This window comes from Caretta caretta, chromosome 8, assembly GCF_965140235.1.
Source record: "Caretta caretta isolate rCarCar2 chromosome 8, rCarCar1.hap1, whole genome shotgun sequence".
NCBI lineage: Eukaryota > Metazoa > Chordata > Testudines > Cheloniidae > Caretta > Caretta caretta.
The window spans coordinates 70,758,897-70,782,584 of NC_134213.1; the positions used below are offsets into that span (position 1 = coordinate 70,758,897).

The window sequence follows — 23,688 nt, forward strand, 5'->3', positions numbered from 1 at the left end:
CTTTACGCCCCAACTGTATCCTGTATAAGCTGAATGAAACTTTTAAAGTATTACCTAGAGAGAATGGCAGCAATAGGGGAAATGGAAGAGTCAAATCTTGGAAGAAATACAGTAGCTACTGAAAAACATTGGCCAGATCCTCAGCTGACAAAGTCAGTGGAGTGACATTGATTTATGCCAATTGAGGCTCTAGCTTTATATTTTAAATATAAACCACCTTGATGTTTGTAATAAGCTAACAGCAAAATTCACAACTATTTTTAAAGATTTTTTCCCCCATTTCCATATATAATTACAACAGAAATGGGACTGATTAATATATGACTTAATTTCTAATGCATGATCTCCTGAATTATATGGTATTTCACTTACTCCCGTCTGGACAGTAACTGCAGTAATCTCCATTATTTGCCATAGTGAAATTTCTTGCTTTGGAGCATAGATATATTCAAGTTCTTTTACTGGCACCCATCACCTTTCTATTGGAGCACCTAAACAATCATGTTCTTGTATCCTTTTATATTGTTTTGTAAATAAAGGTGTCATTATGGATCTATGTCCTTAATTGAACAGAAATGTCATGCAGAATCAGCTTCATCCAATGTCTATTGAAATCAATGAGAGTCTTTCCATTGACTTCTATGATCAATTAATCATGCTCCATATCTTTATGATAGTACAAAAAAATTGTGATAGTAGCATCTTAAAAAAATCAGTTTATTAATGTTTAGAAATCAATAAAGCTATGTGCAAATTGAACAATAAAAGTCAAAACATTTTAAATACTATTTTTTAAAAACAAAGAAAAAAATCAGTTTAATTGCACTGGAAATCATACTACAAAGACAATATTTTTATAGAAAATCACTTCTAGGTTTCGACAATAACTGTACATTAATCAATTGTTCAGCTACCCCGATACACTTTTTTGTTATAGTAATGCTCTAGGTGTTTGAAGACTTCTGCATCTCGTTAATTATATCTATTGAATACATTCAATCCCCTTAATGCAGGTTAGAAAAATACCGTAATAGAAATGATGCCATAAAACAAATACATTCAATTTAAATTAAAGGTATTTCTTACGTGAATTGATAAAATACAGATATCTTTCCTGAAATTATGAACATTCTAATCAAAGAACACAAAGTAAGTGTCAAAAAATGTCTTGCATTTTGTTATGGAAGTACATTTATATGTCATCAATAGCCATTTCACTTGGACAAAGGTCCTTTTTTATTTCTCTGAATCTCATGGTATTCTATACAGACTTTCTAATCAATCTTTACTATGGAAACACTATGGGCCAAATCCTGAAGTTCTTTTTCAGTTTTTACTCTGTCCTTACTCAGGCAAAAACACTGATGCCAATAGTACTTGATATTATATTTATCTTGTCAAATATCACACGTTAATTTTCTCTTTAACTGTAGTTTTATCCTGTAACTATTATGGTCATGTAATTTATTTCATACTCAATATAACAAATCAATAGATCTATCGGGCCAAATGCTATTCTGAGCTCCTCCCATGCAATCCTGTTGACTTCTTTGGGGTTATATGAATGTAATCGAATGCAGAGTCTGGCTCATGATCGTAAAAGTAATATGAATTTTCAGCACAACTTCACAGAACTGATCTTGCTAAAGAAAAGCTTTGGACTCCGCAGATGAAATCTTATTACATCTAAAAAACTCAGGAAAGTGATGCCAGCCTATGGTTGTCAGTGATCTAGATTACATTGGTGTAATCTCTTTCCTGCTGTGTGCCAAATGGCAAACGCTTGTGACCCAGGATAGTAGAGCCATCCCTAAACTTGGTACAGAAAGGTCTTTTGTGTCAGGGCTTTTTCTGCAAGTGAAGAAATAATAACTTCACGTTCTTCACACAGAAAAAAAAATTCATTTTCCCACCCTCCTCCTTCTGCCTCTCAGTCATGCACATACTCGCACACACACACGGCACCGTTTCACCAAGGCATCAGTCTTTCCGAGTTATGAATACTCCTGGCAATCCTGAGTCTGCCTCAGTGCAAAGACAAAACATGCTCCATAGGGAAATGTTTTCAAGCCAGAACAGTCTGTCCCACTTCCTGAACTCCACCCTTGCAAGTGCCCTGCTTGCCTCTTCAGAACTAATGCTACCTTGCTCACTTAGGCCATCTCTTTGGAGTTGCTACAGTGAGCAGGTAGCTTCTTGTCTGTCAGGTTTCAAAGGGGAGGCTTTTAAATATGCCCCCGATGGATACTTCTAAGAAGATGAGTTGACATTGCCTGAAGACATGATTGTCTCCGGGCAGTCACCCTCATCCTTCTGTGGGTGGGAGGAATTGTCAGATTTGCTTCGGCTAAACTCCATCCCTCCTATGATTGGCCTCTTGAATTTGGCCCCAGAATCTGCAGAGGGGCATTTGCAGCAGCACAGGATCTTGATGAAGGCCCTCCGCATCTCTTTGTTGGTTAAGGTGTAGATGATAGGGTTCGTGGCTGAATTGAGCACAGCCAGTACTAAGAAATATTCAGCTTTGAAGAGGATTGAACAGGCCTTCACTTTGCACCCCACATCCAGCAAGAGTAGGATGAACAAGGGACTCCAGCAGGCAATAAATGCGCTCAGGACAATGATGACTGTCTTGAGTAAGGCTAGGGATTTCTCTGAGCTCCTTGTGGCTTTGGTAATGTTTTTTCGAAATGTCAGCCTGCGGCTCCGAGTCCTGACCATGGAATAGATCCTGCAGTAGAGGACAACGATGGATAATAAAAGACCAGTGAAAACTGTAGTGCAAAAGAGAATATAGTGCTTATGGTAGAGAGGCAGCACAGTGGAGCAACTCTGCAGGTGGTCGAGACAGTTCCAGCCCATAATAGGGAGCCCCCCTAGGATCATGGATATCACCCAGCAGGCACTGATCAGTAGGAAGGAGCGGAAGCTGTTGCTCCCATTGTGGAGTTTCATCTTCAGCATAGTGATATACCTCTCAATGGCAATGGCCAGCAGGCTGAACACAGAGGCTGACAGAGCTACAAACATGCTGCCTTCCCTGACAAACCACTGGGCAGGGGTGAGACTATAGGTTTTGTGTCCAGATAACAAAAGGTTGGCAGTATAAGCCACCCCAGCCAGCAAGTCTGACAGAGCCAAATTCCCAATGAAATAGTACATGGGTCGATGAAACTTCTTGGTTTTCCAGATGGTCAGCAGGACAAAAATGTTCTCTAAGATGATAAAGCAGCAAATGATGATAAAAACCACTGAGGTCACTTTTATTCCACTGTCTGCCTTCTCGTTTAACTTCCCTGTGAAGTTGTAATGTTTCTTAATGATTTCAGAGTTGACATAATCGCTGACTGAGTCATTGAAAACTTTCTTCTGGCGGCTGCTGGTAGAGTCCATGGTTCCAGGCTGAGTGGCACTTCTCCAGCCGCCCACTAGAGGGTGAAGTCAAGTAGAAACCTCACCGGCCACCCTTGTGGCAGTATCTTTGAGGTGGAGGCTCCAGTGTCCGGTACTCCCTGGGTAACCTCAGACACCACAGCCCTTAAAGCAGGGGCATAAACAAAGCAAAGAGTCAGAGGAAGGGATGCAAACAAGGTGGCAAACTGAAAACAATGTAAAACAATCTGTTCATTTCACTGCATGTCAGGTTTAGATATTAGATCACAAACGAATCACTAAGGTCCATTCACCCTCTCCCCCCACCATGTAAAAAAAATGGCTCAGCAAAGTAAATAGATAAAGCTCATCCAATAAAATTTTTTTCTTAATGCAGATTTGCACAAATAAGTAAGAGAAATGGGACTTGCACTGAGTGTCTATATCTCACCCAGTGCGAGGGATCCCAAGGTAAGCCAGTGGAAAACACAAGTTCCATCTCTCTCCCTCTCAATTTCTCAAACTTTTGACATAGGAAACACCTTTTAAAAGTTCAGGTTTAGAAAGAGAAAAGGCTTGATTTGTTTTAAATGCAACTGAAAATGCACAAAATGAGTCCGGCATGAAAATCACTTGACTGGAGCGACCTCACTGTTTTTCCACTATTAACATTCTAAATGTGTTGTGAGGGAGGGCAGTTCTGCAATTTACTGATGCCATCTTGAGAAGAGGTAAAGGGGTTGGTGCTCACTGATGTGTGTAAAGAGACCCATCTCAAAGCTGTAAGCAGAAAAGCTGCCCCTACTCACTTCTATTTGGCAACATCATCCTTTGCAAAAGTTGTGCCAGTGTAAAATTCAGAAAAACAAATAAAATAAGCTATCAAACACATTTTGTAAGTCTGTCTGAAACAAAGGAATGAGCAAATGTCAGTTTGGAATTTAGTTATGGCAAATACAAATATAACTTGTATAAACACACAAAAAAGAAAATTTATAAGGCTTGTAAAATTATAGGTGCCACTTAAGGGTGGAAGTAAAACAAAAGCAAATGAATTAGCTGTGTTAAATAATGCAATGAAAGCAGAAAAGAAAAGATTATAGAAGTAGAGAAGCAGAAAGTGGAATCCCAGGTGCCTAGCATGTTAAGGTGTGATATACAAGAGTGATCTATTGAGTGATCAGATCATTACTTCTCTATCAAATTCTCCCAGAGATCTCACTAACAAATTTGTGTAGTTTTACTGTGAAATATTCTTTTGCCTACTCCTGGCCAAACACAGTTGCTGATGCTGAGTAGTTAACAGTTGCTAAGGACACTGGCTATTCTACTTCACTCATCAAAATGAGAATCACAAAGCAGAAACTCTGTGTTTGTATGGTGCTTGGCACAATGGGTCTCCATTCCTGGATGTTTCTGAGGTACACTACTGTAATAAACCTGAGTAATAATAATTAAAGCTAAACCCACATCTACTCCGGCAGAAAGTAAGGGGAGGCTCAGCTGCCGATGAAGGAAGCTCTTGAGTCAGTAATCCAGTATTTATTCTGGGGAAGACTCACTCAGAGCATTGATTTTTAAACGGGGATTTATACCAAAAAGCTGGTTTCTAGTGCCAGCGTCCCAAACTGTGCTCCCAATGCTTACCTTGCTCAGAAAGCGTTCAGTCTCTGAAGCCACTGCACTCCGCATCTCTACTGCCCCAGAAGGAACTCCAACTTGGCTTTGTTATGCAAGTGGCTTTAAACGTTTCCTTTAGCTAGTGGTCTCCACCCCTTCGGTTTCCTATTTTTCTAAAGAGACGATTTAAGCAGCTTTTTAACTCTTCAGTAACCACAGGCTGATTTCGTTGCATCTGCCCTGCTGGGTTCCTTGACACACACAGCTGAATTCGAGATCTGAACCCTAGACAGGGTGCGGTGCCCTAACTGAAATCAGTCAAGCAGAGAAGCTTCGGGCCGCCAGGCTCAGCTCTCCTCCCACCCTTTTCTCCGGTGCCCGAGCCAGCGCTCCGCTGCCGGCGGGGAAGGGTTAATCCCATCTCCCTCCTGCTGCAGGGGCTGTAGCAGCTCGGGGGCTGGGTGTTTAACACAAAACACACATGGGAAGAGGCGCTGAGGAGCCAGCCTCAACGCTGGTGGAAGCCCCTCGAGGAGTCACTCTGGAGCTAGCCTGGTACAAAGCAGGGCTAGCCTCTTCCTCTCCCTTCTACCCCCAGATTTCATAGTCAAGTCAGCGACAGGATGCAGAGCTGGGGAGACCCGAGATTTCCGCCAGAGGAGGTGGGGGGAGACCTAGCACGAAACGACTTCATTCTTTTAACCTTTGAGTGCCTAAAAGACATCCCAGTCTCCCACCTCCCAGAGGCCCCCTGCTTCAGGCACTAGGCAATGTCACCCTCTCTGGGATCCTTGCTCCCCCGGGGGCATCAGTGCCCCACAGCGGGAAAGGCTGTGTCTTTGAATCGTGTTGGCTCCCTCTAGGTGGCTTAGCATGCTTGAAATGCCTGTCGAGATGCCCGCTTTGCTAAGCAAACTGGATTGAGCTAACAGACCCTTCTGCCCGGCAAGGCGGAGCAAATGTGAGGTGAGTGGAAACCTGTACATCAGCTCCCCTGGGAAAGCAGCAGTTTGGCCAGGAGAACGCAAGTGATGGCATCGCAGGTCTTCTTCCTTTTCACTGCTGCCCAAGGAGTACCACAGCAGCAGCCGGGACCCCGTCCGCCCTTCTGCCGCCAACACTAGGATAGTGACGACTGAGGCCTGGGCTCCCCTCTTCCACCAGCAGACATTGGCAGGCTCCTGCAGCTCCAAGTGTTAATGCCAGGACCTGCCTGTCTCCTGAGAGCAGATGGCCTATGCTGTGCGCAGTGTGCTCCACTTGCACTCCTTGACCGTGTGCGATGACAGCATCATCAGTTCAGGGGTGGCAGGTTTGTATAATTTTTGGTGGTGCCCAGAATGGGTCAAAGTCCTGCCTCCCCACCCCCACCTGCATATTGGTGCACATAAAATTAATGGGGTGGGGCCGAAGGGTTTGGGCTGTGGGAGGGGCTCAGGGCTGCGGCAGAGGGTTAAGGTGCAGAGAGTGAGGACTTTGGCTGGGGATGCGGGTTCTGGGGTGGGACGGGGCTGGGGATGAGGAGTTTGGGGTGCAGGCAGGCTGCCCCAGGGCTGGGGCCAGAGAGGAGGGACTCCACAGTCCCTGCAGCCCTCTGCTGGCAACAGCAAGCTCTGAGGGAGGGGCCCCCTCTGCCCCATGGCAGCACACTGACCAGGCACTGTCACTGCATGTGCTCCTAAGGGCCTGGCCCCTCTCAGGTCCAGAAGCCTCCTCGCCTCCCCTGTGGTGAGTGCCGGGGTGGGGTGGGGGCTGCCATCACACATGTGCCTTCTCCCTCCTCAGCCTGCTGCCCCCTTTTGTAGCTGGCAGTGGCCAGCGAGGGAGCGCAGTGCGGAGCAGCAGGGCAGCTGCCCAGGGCGCAGGCAGAGATGCTCCAGGGGAGACGCACAAAAGCAGCAGGCGGCGCTGGGGGATGCTCCAGGGGAGGTGCCCGGGGTGGCTGGCAGGGCCTGAGGAAGAGACCTTGCTCCAAACATTGGTGGAGCCGGGTCCCCGGACTCTGAATTTTCTGGAGCACGGGCACCATGGGCCCATATAACTTGCCACCCCTGAGCATATTGACCCCAGAGCCAACAGTCACAGTCATGAGCCTTTTATGCCAAATAACTAATCTGTCCCTGATTCTTCCCCCTCCTGCCCATTAATTCCAACATCTACCTTTCCTATGCCAGCCAACAATAGAGGACCACGGGTTCCAAACTAGGATTTGTCACAGATGAGAAGGAAACTCCAGCATCTCTTCTGTTCTTTCCCCACCAAGAGATTCTCTAGACGGGGTTAAGAGGTAAAGAAATCAGGATGACAATGATGGAGACCATATCAAAAAATAGTGTCACAGTGTGCCCTTTGTATGTCATTTCATATGCTTCTGTTCCAGCTGTGGATTTTAAAAATAACACTTGTGGAATGAGTTGAATAAAAGGTTTGTTGTTATTGCCTCTAAAAATGGAACATTTCTCATTGTTTTGTGCCACACGGTTGTACTTGACCCCTTTTTGTGGTAACGTTCTTATCTACAAAAGGCAGTGTGGGCTAGTGAAATGACCATATTTTGGGTAAATAATAGCACTTGAGATCTGACACAAACTCCCTGTGTAGCCATGAGTAATTCACCTAAATTCACTGTGTATCAGATTTCCCATCTGTATAAAGGAAAAAAAAAACCACTTACCTTTTGAACTTCCCTCACTGGGTGTGGTGGTGGTGGTGGGGGCATCCTGAGGATTGATTAATATTTGTAAATATCTGAAGATGTGAAGCACTTTCATTCTGAAAAATGCTAAATATTGTAAATTCATTATTTATTATTAGAACAAAAAAGGCAGTGACAGTGACTGGTGCTGAGAGAGAGTTGGTGGATACTCCATGGATAGAGAATTTGTGTGTGTGTGTGAGAGAGAGAGAGAGTGAGTGTTACATGGGGTTTATTCACTCTCCTTTTAAACTTTTGAAATAAATACTATTCTGTAGTGTTTGGAATATTAACCCTTACTTGGGTGGTCAATGTGGCTAACCATGCAGAAACCTTCTTCCCCTCCCTTGCACTGTTCTCTTTACCCCCACCCAAGATCACAATACAAAGGAACATCACAACACGCAATAAGATTTTAATAAATTAGGTCTTTTATTTCACAATATTACATGCAATTCAGTTGGCAATAACACTGCCACACAGACCAGAGCATCTCATTTTATTTACGTTGATAGTCATGTTTCAATTGCTCCACACCTCTCCCTGAATGATTCAGCTGAAATTGTACTTGAAAACAGACATTTACTCATCTACCACAAAACTAGAATCATGAAAGTTCTTGAGACTGGAGGAAAATACAGCGGTTAAATTGCAACTGTCAGAAAAGTCATGCAAAAATAAATCATGCTTGAGGTTGACATATGCATCCCCTTGTAACTGCCTCACATACACAAGTTGCATATTTTAGTGACACCCCTTATTTAGCTTATTTATGAAGACAACTAAGTGGAAGTGAGTTAATAGATATCTTTTTAAATGTGTTTCTTTTCAGGAAATACATTCTCCTGTAACCTTACTCTAAGGTAGCAGTACATGAAAGTAACGTGCTGTACTTGGGGATGACTCAGGGTATCTCTGTACTGATTTTTATGTGTCTGGTCAAAATCCAGCCTAAAATGGTCCTGACTGAAAGTTGTTCTCATCTGACTATTCAGTGGCCTGTGTAAAATGGCTTCGTAATCTCAATCCAGTTCTCAGGAATCAGGTGCCCACATCACAAAATCCAGCATCAATGCTGGTTGACCATCCCTACTTGACATCCGTGTTGGCAGCTCAGCAAACAACAAATGGTACATGGAGGCTGAATTATCTTCTTACCCTTTCAGATACTCTCCCTAGAACAGGCATGACGCATGTTATTTGTCACTATCTTTCCTACACTTCTTTTGTGATCTTTTTGTCCTCCAGGTGCATCTCCTCCTTTTCTTCTCTCCCAGCCTTTTCCTCTGCTTCTGCACTTTTTCCAAGGCTGATTTCTAATGAGTCTTTTTGGTGCATTTCACTGGGTTACAGACTACAGGAGCACAGGCAAAACCAAACTTTTCTGTTTCTGGCTATATTGAACAGGCTGAATAACTCCGGTTCTTATTCTGATATCTGAGAATAAGCACTTTGTCTCATGCAAGCATTATTTCTGAGTCACAATAGCTGATACAGTACTGGAAAAGAAGCAAACTCCAGGGCTACTTTTGGTTTGATTTTGCTACAGGCTGTTTACCTAGCCTGAATCAACTGTGAAAAGACAAGTGGAGATTCAAAGAAGCCAGAGCTAGGCAAGAGACAAAGACTTGTTAATTCTGCTGTGCACCCATTTGTCCAAGGATAGGTTCTCTCCCTAATGAATCCATATGGACAAGGAGAATTCCCCACCCTTCCTTCAGAGGTTCTTACCCCATTCTACTCCCTTTAAACTGTACACTTTCCTCTCTTGAGACAATAAGAGTGCATAAAAAGCTAATGAGTACCCATCTCCAAGGGGCACTGTTACTGCTCCAGGAATTGGCCCGCAGGAGGTGACTGCATATCTAGTGAGTTCCCCATCTACTGAGTTTATCACCTTTGTGATCTCAACAAGATATCCCAAACTGGTTCTGAACCTGGGTACTCCACATCACAACATGAAGTGTTACTGTCCTGTCACTTTTTCAGTATAAATAGTTTTGTTTTGCGTGTATACCAAAATCACCCCAGTAAAGCCAGGCACAATTGCACTGATGTGCTTGCTATTCCATTGCAAGTCACAGGAGAAGCACCCATGTATATCAGGGCTAAGTTTGGCCAAGGTCTTTCTTTTAGCTGTGCTGTGACTTTCTTCTTTTCTTTCACTCTTATTGTACCAATCCGAAATGTAAATGAACATTTTGTGTCAAAGTAAAGCTGCAGGCCAATTCAGATGATTAAGTTCTTGTATAATTGATATCAGGTAAATTTCAGAAGATCTACTGAGATAACGGTTGCCCCATATTTTTTTAAGAAATGAGACTGAAAACGATGACCCAAAGCTTATGTATTACTTAAGGAATGCCATCTCAAAAACAGTGTGAACAGAGATATTGTGAGTTTGTATATTGAATAGGAAATGGCCAGAAATTTCTCTCCAGCTACTGATGAGTAGCTGGCTCTTAGAGGGATACAGTAGGTCACCTGAATATGTATCTGCACTATTTACCATTGTTGTTGTTGTCTATTAATGAACTAGTTTACACTAGCATTTCATTCCGTCCTGGTTAACGATAGAAAGGGAACTTTTCTGTTAGATCTCTTAACTTTCCTAAATTTAAAATGACTGCCGGCTCCACTGTGAAGGAATGCTGTATTGAATACATCCTAAATTATCCTGCTATAAAATCTAACATCTCTGAAATTCCATATATATGGCTCATTTGAACTTTCTGCTCTGGAATCACCTGTGTTCAAGATCAGGAGAAAGGTTATCTTTAGCCCAGAATTAGAGAACAAAGGGACATTGTCCCTGAATCTCAAATATATCAGAAAGCAAATTTCAGTGGGATGGATGTAGTATAGTTAAATGTCTAGCAGTGGACTGTTACAGAGCAGCCACTTCACCCGTATGTTTTCTTAAAAAGTTGGGTGTCAGGAAACCATGCGACTGGGAAAGTTAACTACTGCTTCCAGTAGTTAGAGCAGTGGTTCTCAAACTTCTGCATCAGCGACTACTTTCACACAGCAAGCCTCTGAGTGCGACTCCCCCACTATCCACTCTGTACATTTTTTGTAGACTGCCCACAATTTTTTGCACACAATCATTTGTGCAGCCAAACCTTTGAGTCTTTGAATGCAAAAAGTGCTTGTTTCTTTAATAAGACAAAATGAAGACTGGAGATCAGGCACCATGAGAGCTATCAGGGCTGTTCCTTCAAGTAAGTCAGGACTTGATGGTCCTTGTAAGAGTGCCAACAGCGTAGCTTTGCCCAACTGAGGAAGAGTTCAGATAATGGCCTGCAGTGTCCTGGAAGAATTTACAAAATTAAATGAAAACGGGAGAAATGTAAACTACAGAATGGAGACTCTGAGTCAGATTCTGATCTCTGTTGCACCACTGTAAACCAGGCGTAACTACACCCAACTTCAGTAGTTTCTCTGGATTTGTACTAATGTGACAAAGATCAGAATTTAGCACTCTGTTCACAGTCCAATTGCGGAATCCCAGATTACAAATCAGGATATACTGGTTCTATTCCCAGCTCTGTGATTGACTTGCTATATGAGCTTGCACAAGTCACTTAACCTCTTAGTTTCCTCATCTGTAAAACAGAATAGGGCTACTTACTTCCTTATGGAAAGCACAGATGGATGTATTAAGTACTGTTTTATTTTTTTATTAAGAAACTCACTTTGAACACGTTATAACATGCTGAAGTGAAAAGGAGTTTTACCCATAACTAAAAGCTGGATTGAGGAGACAGTCCTGCTTCCACTGAAATTAAAGTCAGATTCCTAAAGGTATTTAGATTTTTAAAATGTAGCTTTCGAAAGCACGTAGGTGCTTAACTTATTGATTTCAACTAGAGTTAGGCACCTTAAATGCTTCTGGAAATCTCACTATGTGCCTATCTCCATCTTTAGGTGCCCAAATACCTTTGAAAATCTGGGCCGGAGTGCCAGAACTCCAATAGATATAAACTGGTTCAAGTCTTGACTGAAGCAGGGTCCCAAACAGTAGCAGCTGAATTCAAATATGGTGAGGTTGAACAGAATAACTCAAACTATCAGAAGAAAATATTACATAAAGACCTGGACGTCAGAGAAACAGAGTATTAAGAAACGTGTATGTGTGAGAAGAGAGAAACTAAGCCACATTTAATTCACTTTGTGCATATAATAGTCAACATCATAAGCTATTGACAGGAGCTTTAAAGGTAATAGAACAATGTAGATGTGAAACAGTTCTGTGCAGTTCAAAATGTATTAGTGTTTCAGTTGTTGCAGGTTAGAACAATCTGGTTTGAAGTTATCCTTTCCATAACGGATAGGTTAGGTGAATCAGTTTTTTGTTGATGTTCAAAGAATCTAAAAATTCCAGATCTTCTTCCCTCAGACTAAAATCAAAAACCTGGGTTTGAGGGAAATAATACAATGATTAGAGTAAAGCAGGTAAAGATAGATTGTTTACTATAAATATGCTATCAAATAATAAAATCAGGTTTCATTCTATTGTTAAATAACATAATAATATTCATCATGATTAACTTATTTAATGTGTATATGGGTGCCATAAGACCTCTGGGGGGTTAGACTGTAATTTAGCATTAATTAAACTGACTTCTATTTCAAAGTGATATTGAAAAACATATTTCACTTATTTGTTGCAAAGCCTAAATTAGTGTTTTGTGTTTCCATATAATACAACTTATTTTTGTGAACTAGACCAGTAAAAAATGGGTGAAACCAGGAGCAGCTTAGTTCCAAAACAGTAAGAATTAATAAGCGTTAGCACACTAGTGTCTGAATTACAAGTACAGCACTGAGTTTATTAATGCCACTGCAATAGACAGAGAAAGGGGGGAAAAAAGAGAAAGTCAGCAGCAGGAAATGAAAATAGGATTGAAAGGAGTTCAGTAAGTGACTTGAAATACTTTTACCAGAAGTCACTGCATCCTCAGAAACTTTACTATATCCCATCACTACGTATCTTTTTTTGCACTTATTAAAATACAACAGAAGTGCCCTAGTGGTGCAACTGGATAACATAACACTAACAAAAATGTAGTGGAAAGATATTCTCAAACTCACTTTTACTCCAATGATGCATATCAGTCCAGCAAAATTCTACTGTTAGCTTTCTCTGTCTCACCAGCAAACTTGACATTACTGGACAGAGCATCAGAGCTAAACACTGAAGTCAAAGGAGCAAGAATATAGTCTTAATTGAAATATCTGCCACTAATTGGAACCTTGTTTATGTGTAATTCTGAAAGAAACTGAGCAAGAAGACAATTCCCTAGACAGAATGAATTGTGATAATCATCTTCCAGATAAATCAAAGGTGTGTATAGCTGTAGACCAGTATTTTATGATAATCGTGCTACACTGGACATATTATATGATTAACAAAAACATTTGCTGTGCCATTAATATAAGGCCTCTATTAAAACAGCCTACTCTTTCTATGCCAAGAAAGTCAATTTAAGCCACAGTACAGGACTTCCATCTCTATACTCCAGAGAGTGATCATTTACCAACCTTGCCATGCACCCAGTTGAATGATTTACCACAAATTCCTCCAGCAGTGTTAGACTTAATTTATTTTAATGGGATGGATCTATGCTGTGGAGAGCCATTGGGGAATAAAGAGCTCACAGAAAAGAACTCTCCCTTCTCTCTCACCATGAAACTGTAAAAAGTCAGACGAAAAAGGGAAAAAAAACTGTATTTCATAGCTAAGTTATGGATTTATTTAAGGTCGGCGCATCCTTGGTGGAATATTGAAGCCTTAGCTAAAAAAACCTGGAACTCCCTTTTATAAAAATTGGGTGGGGGAAGAGCTAACTATTTATGGAACTATCATACAGCTGATATAAAGTCTTCTTTAGTAGTTCGGCGTCTGAATTGCTCTCAGTCAGCCTTGAGAAGTCCACTCTCAAAAAGTACATCAAAGATGCCCCTGTAAAGGGCTGGCTGTACAGGCTGAGCAAGAGGGCTACTGATGGCAACATGTTAAAAGCAGCAAAGTTTTGTGAAGTTCTTTGCATGGGTGACTGAGATCTGGTACAAGTGGCTTAGGGCAGTAGATCTCCTAATGCTGGCTCTGTTCTGTCCACACTTAGCAGAGATCATTTGATGTTATCACTAGTGGATATGTTAAACAACCACTGGGTGGGGGATGCAGCAGTATTAAAATTGAGCCAAATTAATCTGACGGTCTATGTTGGCTTTTATTTCAGTGGGTTCTGAAGGTACTCAGAATCCTGGAGGTTTGAGCTCTTAACCCTTAAGCCCTGGTCCCCTTGCAAGTCATGAGAGATGTTCTTTAATCGTTCGGCAGTAGTTGTAATTATTCCTGTTTGGTGCTGAGGATGGATAAGTGGCTGTTGAATAAAGATGGCGAGTAAAGTCATGTTTATGTCATAAATATCACATGAGCTCATTAGAGGGAATACAGTTCAAATATCCCTTCAGAAGCATTGCATTCTCAAGGGAGGTTGAGAAATGTGTGCAAGGATTAAGTTCAAGTCTACCAAACAGTATCACGAAATGTTACCACTAGGTTGACCCATCTTTAACTTCTATTGTGTACATTGAAGTCAGGGACCTATTTCTCAGATCTTCAAAGCACTAGGAGGAGATTTAACCATTTTGTCTCCAATTAACGTCAGCAAGAGCAGCGTCCTTCTAGTACAGTGCTTTGAAAGAGTGGTGTTAATGTTATCAGAAAGCAACTACCTTTAAAAGGAAAGGAGATGATGTTTACCACAGTGCACAAGGGTGGCAATATATATTTCTAACTTCTTGACATTGAGGACTTTTGAACTTATAATTATGACAGCCTGTTTATTACATGTTGTTCAGAAAAGCAATACAGATACCTTTAAGTTTAGACTGTGGGGAGAGATGTTATAGAAGCTCTGATTTTATGCAATCACTTCTGCAGCTTGGTCAGAAATGCTTTGTGTCTGCACTTAACATAATGACCACCGGTATTTCTCAACTAAAGGGTCTGAGATGCCTTTAAGCCACATAGTATATAAGCTGCCAAGAAAACAGACAAGCATAAAAAGAAAAGGTTAAAAAAAGCCACTCTTAAAAGATCAGACAGGAAGCTACTTGACTGGGCAGCTACCTCGCCCTTCCCCTTCAATTTTTGTTTATTTTTCTCCTTTCCTTATTTATTGTTTCAAATTAGTTTCCATTCCCTGAGTGATCAGCGTGTTCTAGCAAAGATGGTTGATTAGACGTACATATGCAGTACTTGATTCATCAGTATTTCAAATCAGGTGATACTTAACCCCAATTAAAGGGTCCGCTCTAATAGCTTAGTGTGTTAATAATATACTGTGACAGGGTCGGGCCGGATGGCTACAGGAGAGTAATAGAAGGCAGATATATTAGCCCCAGGTTAAGTAGGTCCCTTTCCCCTGGGTAAGGTAACAGGGAAGGTTCCAGAACAATCAGGAACCTTCTGGAGACAATTAAGACAGACAAGCTGATTAGAACACCTGCAGCCAATCAAGAAGCTGCTAGAATCAATTAAGGCAGGCTAATCAGGGCACCTGGGTTTAAAAAGGAGCTCACTTCAGTTTGTGGTGCATGTGTAAGGAGCGGGGAGCAAGAGGTGCTAGGAGCTGAGAGTGAGAATGCATACTGTTGGAGGACTGAAGTACAAGCATTATCAGACACCAGGAGGAAGGTCTTATGGTGAGGATAAAGGATGTGTTGGGAGGAAGCCATGGGGAAGTAGCCCAGGGAGTTGTAGGTGTCGCACAGCTGTTCCAGGAGGCACTCTAGACAGCTGCATTCCACAGGGCCCTGGGCTGGAACCCAGAGTAGAGGGCGGTCCTGGGTTCCCCCAAACCTCCCAACTCCTGGTCAGACACAGGAGGAGTTGCCCTGGACTGTGGGTTCATGAAAACGGCCAAACTAAGGGCTGTCGTGAAGCTCCAAGGCGAGAAAATCTGCCAATAAGCACAAGACCCACCAAGGTAGAGGAGGAACTTTGTCACAATACATAATATTGGATAACAAGTGCTGCCCTCATCTTTATTTCAGCTCCTATTGGCATGGCTGGGGACTACAGTGACCATGTGCAACAATTTTCTAAGCCTTAATGTATGTCTGTATGAAGGTGAAAGCGTTTACTCTTTGGAGACAGTTGGTCTTACTGCATTCCATCCATTCTTTTTGTGTATTTCAGCCTTGACATTTATCCTTTATCAAAGAGGCACACCATAACTCTGAATGTGTGTGTGCATATACATGCATTTTGAGAAAATCTGCAAAAGCATCCTCTACTGCTGCCCTCTTGGGCGTTGTAATAAGAGGAAACAAGAAGTGGAGTTGGCTTTCAGTTTTCATACCTTTCGTGCTGCTTGTTTTCTTGGTAATTGAGTCGGAGTACACCTGCTTCTAGCACAAAACACAGTTACTCATATCTTGAAAGCAATGCCAAGTGATGCCTTTAAACTAACAGCTCATTTGCCCTCTTTTCCTTCCCCACCATTTCTGATTAGTTGGACAATACTTTAAAGAAATAAGAACACTGTAAGAATATTAGGATATTGGTGTAAATACATCTATATGGAGTTCTGATTCAAGAAAGGCTGAAAGAAGCGCAGAAAATGACAAGAGTTCCCTTTTTAAACAGCATAAAGTTAGTTGTAAAGTCAAAAATGTAAAATATGAAACCAATGAACCCAATTCTTTCATGGTCCAACATGACTGAAGCCAAAAGAGACAAAGAGAATTTGCCCCAGTGAATTAAACTAAATATTTTAGTATTAAGCTTGAGAAAACAATTCACAAGGGAAAGAAAGCTACAGTGGTAACATGCATTATATTCCCAGCAGCTAGGAGATAACAGGATTCCATTCTTATGATACTGCGGGAATTAGTGTTTCCCAAAGGAAACAATGGGTGGTGATTAGTGATGGCACAACGTGCAAAACTACATATCACATCATGCCTGCAAGGAAGATAACATGTCAACTTTGTAACAGCATTATGAAACCTACATAAGCTCAAAGTACTGTGCACTTGACTTTAAAATGATCAGGCAAAAACCAAAAAAATCCTTACACCCATGACAACCAGGTGTAAGGGTAGTTAGAGAAATAAGAATTATCAAGTAAAATAGTTACTTTTAGTAACTGTTCCTTAAAAGGAAGTGGGCTAGCAATGAGCCTTTCCCATACATATTATTTCTATCTGATAATTGACACCCAAGCCTTGTGAACATGTTCCTTGCAAGCAAAAAGAGATTTCATTTTGTACATAAACCAGCCTGTAAATTTAGAAGGCATGATTTTATGATTAGCTGGTATTAAATACTATTCAAGCCACTCAGTAGAAATAAAATGTCTGTGACTAGTTCAGCTGATTAAATGGGCATACCCTTGATATCTAGTCTAGTCCATTTAAAAAAATCAATTAAAAGCAGTTTCAAGTACTACACCTGAGATCAACCCTCTTCACCCTCTTCAATGTTTGGGGGTGTAAAAAACATTTCTGTTCCTTTCAGCTGTGATAAAACCTACTCAACCAGAAGTAAACTGACTATTTGTATCCCTACAGGGAAACAGTGAGACTGTCACAAAATGTATTTAGATTCACAAAGAAATCCCCCCTCTAACTCTTTCAGGGATAGTAATCTTAATTTTTGTTACTTGCCTTGTCCTATGATGTGTCCCCATGTCCTGGGGAACTTCTTTCCACTACCCACCTAAGCATTTGGGTATCGCTATTGGAGGCAGGGAGAGAGCTGATGGTGGACTCTCTTGCTTGACCCCAGATTTGAGCAGAAGTAGAGGCTATGTCAGATGTACAATAGCCTCAGAAGAGTGAATAGTGAGCTACAGCAAGGAAGCAGGAAGAAAGCTTGCCTCTGAAGTGATCACTGCAGCTTGTAATGGGCCTGGAGAGGACACTACAATGAAATCATGGCTTAGTTCTAGCTGCTCAGAACAGTGAGACAAACCACTGGGAATGAGAGCAAAAAATAGGTCCTGTTCTGGCCTAACTAGAACTGTTCACCAGTAAGCTCCCTCGGTCCTTACTCTGACAAACTCCATCAATGGGAGTTTTGCTCGAGTAATGTAACTAAGCAAAGACTTCTATATCTGGCACATTTTTTTTTCCTATGCATCACTATGCTTGAAAAAAGAGGCAATATTTTGGCATGATGGTTGTTTTTTCAAAGTAACTACTGGTAAAACTCCAAACTATTTCCTGTAGTTTTTGAAATATTCCCCAGTGACGATAAGCAAAGCCTTGCAATAGGAGGTATTGGTTCACTTGGGTGGTTCTCTTATGTCTCTCAATGCATATGAGGCCCAATAAATGCATTAACAGCTTATTAGTGCACAATATGTTTTGTTTTATTGCTTAATTTGAATACTCTTTAATGAATTCCATTATACTAACTTATTGTTCTATAAAATGACTTTTCAGAGGTGCATTAGCTGACGCTCACTGGCAGAAATATTTATTTGTGCTTTCTTTCAGAGAACTCTCCCATGCTCACTTTGCCACTGAATTCATTCCTGTCCTCCTTAGAAGATGACTAATAGGCCCAAACTAAAAAAAAAAATGGCTTCTCATTTTGGATGTCTAAATTTTATGTGCATAGAGCCTACTTTGCAGATCTCAGTAACTCTGAAAATCAGGGTCCTAAGCATCTAAAGTTGGGCATCTAGAAACCGAGGCAGCCAAAATTAGAGGCTACTTTTGAAAAGTTGGCCTTTAATTGTTGTTAGGAAGGTTCAAAATCTTTCTTCGAACACAGAGCTGTACGGGTGTAAGTGAGGGCAGCATTTGACCCAGTAAGCTTTACTTTAAAATTCTGGCAAATGATATTGTACTTTCGGAGACAGGCCTCGGCATATTTTTCTCTTGAATGTTTGCAGAACTAGCCAATAGTTCTGAAGGAGCTATAACCAAGAAGAAAACTGTGTCTATATTTCAATTAGCTGTGTAGAAACTAAACTTTAAGGACAAACAACAATGCATGGCCAGAACACATGCTTTGCTATAAGTTGGTTCTTGATAAAAACCAAGGAGCTTTGTTTCATGATATAACTAAAACTGAATGGCAGTGGGAAAACTGCATCAGGAAGTCTAAACACAATGTAAATCATAGTCAGATTTTCCATACCTTTCTAGACACAGGAACTCCTAAAATATCAGACCAACGTGATTATATGCTGAATGTTCTGTTTATAAGAGCTTGCAAATATATTTCCCAAAATATATCTGTAAACGGTATGTACACATTTTTAGCAAAAAAATCAAAGGAACAGTATGTGCTGTGAATGAGATTTCCTGAATGACTGCACCAAAGAGAAAATTAAACTAATTCTTGCTGCACAAAACACTCATGACTGCAGTATGAATAAGAAAAGAGAAATTAGGCAGATATTAGATCTGTCCTGTTTCTGCTAAGTGGATTAGCTGGTTACAAACAAACAAAACAAACTCCTGTGTCAAATTTCAGTTACTAAAAAAAGCAAAGGAAAGAAACAGACATATGCATTTTTGCTGTTTATTGACAATGATTGCGGCTGTGCTTTAAATATTATGGGCCAAATCTGGACCCTGTGTTATGAGGTATCCTGATCTCTTGATCCCACACACATAGCTGTGCACCAGCCTGATTGGCCCTAAGGATGTTCAAGCCAGTGCAGAAGTGAGCCATAGAGAATTGGCTCAAGGGGTGTGAAAATAAGGTGATGTGATGTACCTTTTGTGTAATGGCTGGAGAGTGTGTATGTACATTTTTTATTTAATTTCATTGTGAGTTGAATCTTTCTTGCTATATGCACACAGATAAAACTACTGAATGGACACTCACATGAATAAGGACAGCAGGATCAAACCCTATATTTGCAACGGTGTCAATAGGGATATCCCTATTTCCTACAGGAGTCTATGCCTGGCATTGGTGATTCCTTCATTGCTCTCCCTCACATGACTAAGATTCCCACAGTAGATCTGCCTCAGGAGTAGTTTAACTTGTACATTTTTTGTTCTGTGTTCTGTTTTCTAATTCTGTTTCCACACTACTTCTTAGATTGTAAATTCTCCGGGGCTGGGACTGTCTCTTTTGTTCTGTGTTAGCACAGTGAGGGGTCCTGGTCCATGACTGGGGCTCCTAGGCCCTACTGTAATAACAAATAATAATACAGCTTGTTTTTTTAACTCTCACCCAGCATTCTCTCCTTCACACTTCTAACCATCTGCCTAACAAGTCACCTGAAAAATCACCTGACAAGTCATTTTGCACTGAATCATGTGTTTCTATTAATACCACTTTCCTTTCATTTCTAAAGAAGAGGTGTAGCCTAATATTTTCTGTATAAATGGTCCAGTTCAAAGCCTAATGAAATCAATGGGAGACTTTCCATGAACTTCAGATCAGGCCCAAAGAGCACAAAACACTAAAGTACAATATAAATCATACGCAATTTACCAATAGAGCAATATTTTAGACTGAAATTTTTCACATCTGTTTGACAATATTATCATAAGAAAATGTTCCTTTTGTATGTTACAGATTTTAAATCAGTTATAACTACTGATAGTCATCAAGATAACAATTACGTTCTACTATGAGACTACAAATTTAAATTGAAGCGTGTGGATGGCTGATCACTGACGCAAGAAAAAAAGCTCAAACCTTGCAATTTACACAATAGAGCTTGGGTCCCAGGAAACATGCTGCCCATCATGCATTCCATTTATAATTGCAACATCATCTTCTGCTAGTATAAAATCAAACACCTATGGGAATGCATATGTGGTTAATGTAATGGATACAGAGACAAAGCTGGACACTTCCTATTATTTAAACCCAGATTTAATTTTGTAGCAGGCTTTTATATTTCCTCTGCCCTCAGAATGATTCCTTTTCTGTTTCACAGGAATAGAACTCTAGTAAAGTGGGGTTGAGAAGCTTTCTTAGGCCCTTTCCCCTTTCTTGTGACGGCTATTTACATTTAAACTTTGCTCCACTATTCCCCAGAAGGGGCAGGAAGATAACAAAAAGGTAACATGAAAGCTGCTTGTGACAGCACTCCATATGGCCATCAGGAAAGATAAGTGAATAACCTGATTGCTATCCCTCTGCAAGCCGAAGCTCATCACTTCTCTGTCACATACAGACACTAGGTCCAGGGAGTCACAGCACCTCCCCACAGAGAGTCTCTAAAAAGTATTGGTGCTTTAGTCAAGCCAGCAAACCAAAAGCTTTACACGGATTCCAAAGTACGTATATCCTGTCAGTACTCTTGGGGAGGAGGATATACATTGTGATCTACTAGCAAAGTGTGTCATTGCTTCAGAGCTGGACTTCCCCTATGGCCCACTCAGTGCTCACCAGAGCTCCGTAAGCACAGTGGAATAAGCTGCTGCCAGGCAAACTCCTCCCTCATCCTGCAATCTCTGGCTGCTGGAATGATCCCTTGTAGCCATAAACTCAGTCCTCAGCCTACTTAAACTTAAACAGGGGACCCACCCTAGGACTGAAGATATGTACTGCTGGCTTAAGGCTGTCTTTGCTTCTTTCTCATTCCACTGTGCAGAACGCGGATCAATCATGGTTGGGGGGGCTGGGCCAAAATGTGGAGTGAATGAAGAGACAAAAAAATAAGAAAAACAAAAGCAAGACAGATGTAGTCAATTACATTTAAAAATTACTTAATAGAAAGTTAAATGTGACAAAGTGGTGCATGTGACTAATTTATATCTACACATACCCAGTGTTGTGACTGAAGGGGAATTGATTCCCTTGCTCTGGTAACGTTCATCCTCTTTTCTGCTAACCAGTCTCTGCCAGAGAGATCTTTAGGAGCAAGGCTAAAATTTATTTCTGAAAACTTCTAGCTTTTGTAAAGCACCAGCTGACGCATATTATTAAAAATGGTTCCTGGGGGAGGATAGATGGAAGGACTTCTGCCCACAATTTACGTGTTGAAACACTGACATGAAGGAAAAGGAAGAATCAATTACAAGACAGAATTCTGTATAAAACAAACACTGGATGTCACAAGCTGAGATGATGTCAGTCCCCCTTTGGTTCCAACACCACCTGCTCTGTGCTGGGACCTCCTGCAGAAGGATTGGGAGAGTGGGAGGGAGGCAGCTATGCCAGCTCTGCAGCTTCCACACACACGGTTTCCTGAACCTGGGATATCCCTAAGATAGCCTTTGCAGCCCCCTTTGCACTGCTCAAAGGTGGGTCTCAGTACTACAGTGAAATCCTCCCACTGTCTTCCTATGTGCCTAGTGCAATGGGGCACTGATCCTGGTTGGAGCCTCTGGGTGCTACCATAAACCTAATAAATAATAATAATGAAAACAAAACTCAAAACTTTATTGTTATAAATGATTAGGGGACTGGAACACATGAGTTATGAGGAGAGGCTGAGGGAGCTGGGATTGTTTAGCCTGCAGAAGAGAAGAATGAGGGGGGATTTGATAGCTGCTTTCAACTACCTGAAAGGGGGTTCCAAAGAGGATGGCTCTAGACTGTTCTCAATGGTAGCAGATGACAGAACGAGGAGTAATGGTCTCAAGTTGCAGTGGGGGAGGTTTAGATTGGATATTAGGAAAAACTTTTTCACTAAGAGGGTGGTGAAACACTGGAATGCGTTACCTAGGGAGGTGGTAGAATCTCCTTCCTTAGAGGTTTTTAAGGTCAGGCTTGACAAAGCCCTGGCTGGGATGATTTAACTGGGAATTGGTCCTGCTTTGAGCAGGGGGTTGGACTAGATGACCTTCTGGGGTCCCTTCCAACCCTGATATTCTATGATTCTATGATTCTATTCCTTGATCAAATTGTTTAGATGCAGTGGGTCATCAGACAATGTGTTTTATACGTAATTATGTCTTCCAATTGATTTCTTACATTTGTGCACATCAGAGAGCTGATTTTTCCACTGTCTTACAACAATTTTATGTTGCAGTAGTTGAACTGATTTTAATGGAATTGCACTGGCATAAGATTGGTATAGCACAGTAAAGAGTCAGACCCGAAACATTTTATCTAAAATAATTTGGGCATTAGTCATACGAAGCCAGTAAACCAGATCTTACCTCACAGTTTTCCCGTATCCTTTCTATTTTTGTAGATTTTGGAATAGTGACAATCCCATTCTGAAAAATGTAATCATTTTCATAATTAAAAATAAAAGTTATTTAAAACAAAAACAGAATCACTTTTGAAAACATCTCTTGGAGCAATAGTTGAACCTAAATTTCCTTCTCAGGTTTTGATTCTACTATTCAACTTCACTGGAATTTCTGTGCAGCACTATTTATAATCACAGTTATATACACTATATACAATTCTAACACACTTCACACGGTTTTCTGTTCAGTATCAAACATTAATTCATATTCACTGGTTAGTGCTATATGTTGAGAGAAAGGAAGAGAATGATTAAACTCACTGACTGTAGCATTTATATTGGAAAAATAACTCTTTTCATTTGTATTTCCTTTTATTTTGCTGAAACCAAAGATTATTTCCATGGTAAAGATACTGTCATGGACAGCCTAGTATATTCCCACTACCCAATATAAGCACTTAGTTCATGGGACCACAGCAGCAGAAGATCAGAGGTAAAATCACAATTTTCTGCATATATTTTGGTTTGATGCACAACAAATATATTATCTGAACAGAACTATTCCTTTACAGTTACCTCTCTGAGTAGGCACCATTATCTTGCTGCCCTCTCTTACCTGTATGCTCCAGCGTATACAGATCTGTGCAGGGGTTTTGCCATATTTCTTTGCCAGCTGAATTATATTAGGATGAGTAAGAGCTTCGCCTTTGGCTAATGGGCAGTAGCCTTCAAAAACAATGTTTCTACTTCTACAATAATCCACCAGCTCTTGGGGCCTTTGGAAAGGGTGATATTCAACCTTTGATAAGTAAGCAGAAAATCTAAGTAAAAACTTTGATTAGAATATATTTAAAAGACAGT

At 41.0% G+C, this 23,688-nt stretch overlaps 2 protein-coding genes across 9 annotated transcripts in view; both read right to left on the bottom strand.

Moving 5' to 3' along the window:
* Positions 1–701: 701 nt before the first annotated feature.
* S1PR1 (sphingosine-1-phosphate receptor 1) lies at positions 702–5,489 on the bottom strand. Its single transcript, XM_048861869.2, has 2 exons — positions 5,020–5,489; positions 702–3,537 (listed from the first exon to the last, which is right to left on the bottom strand). Exon 2 carries the CDS (start codon positions 3,391–3,393, stop codon positions 2,251–2,253), a length of 1,143 nt encoding a protein of 380 aa, XP_048717826.1. The 5' UTR covers positions 3,394–3,537; positions 5,020–5,489; the 3' UTR covers positions 702–2,250.
* A 6,521-nt stretch (positions 5,490–12,010) lies between these two features.
* The window catches only part of LOC125641798 (putative oxidoreductase ZK1290.5), a 75,323-nt gene continuing 63,645 nt past the window's right edge, over positions 12,011–23,688 (bottom strand). Inside the window, exons 5-9 of one of the 8 annotated variants that reach the window (XR_012669683.1) lie at positions 23,444–23,626; positions 22,793–22,852; positions 16,063–16,108; positions 14,575–14,737; positions 12,014–12,101 (exon numbers count right to left, since the gene is read on the bottom strand). Coding sequence is in view for 6 of the 8 variants with exons in the window: in XM_048862239.2 (XP_048718196.2) it covers positions 12,094–12,101; positions 12,782–12,884; positions 22,793–22,852; positions 23,444–23,626 (354 nt within the window). In the remaining 2 variants the exon portion in view is untranslated. The other 7 variants (XR_012669682.1, XM_048862239.2, XM_048862243.2 and 4 more) reach the window with 7 other exon arrangements.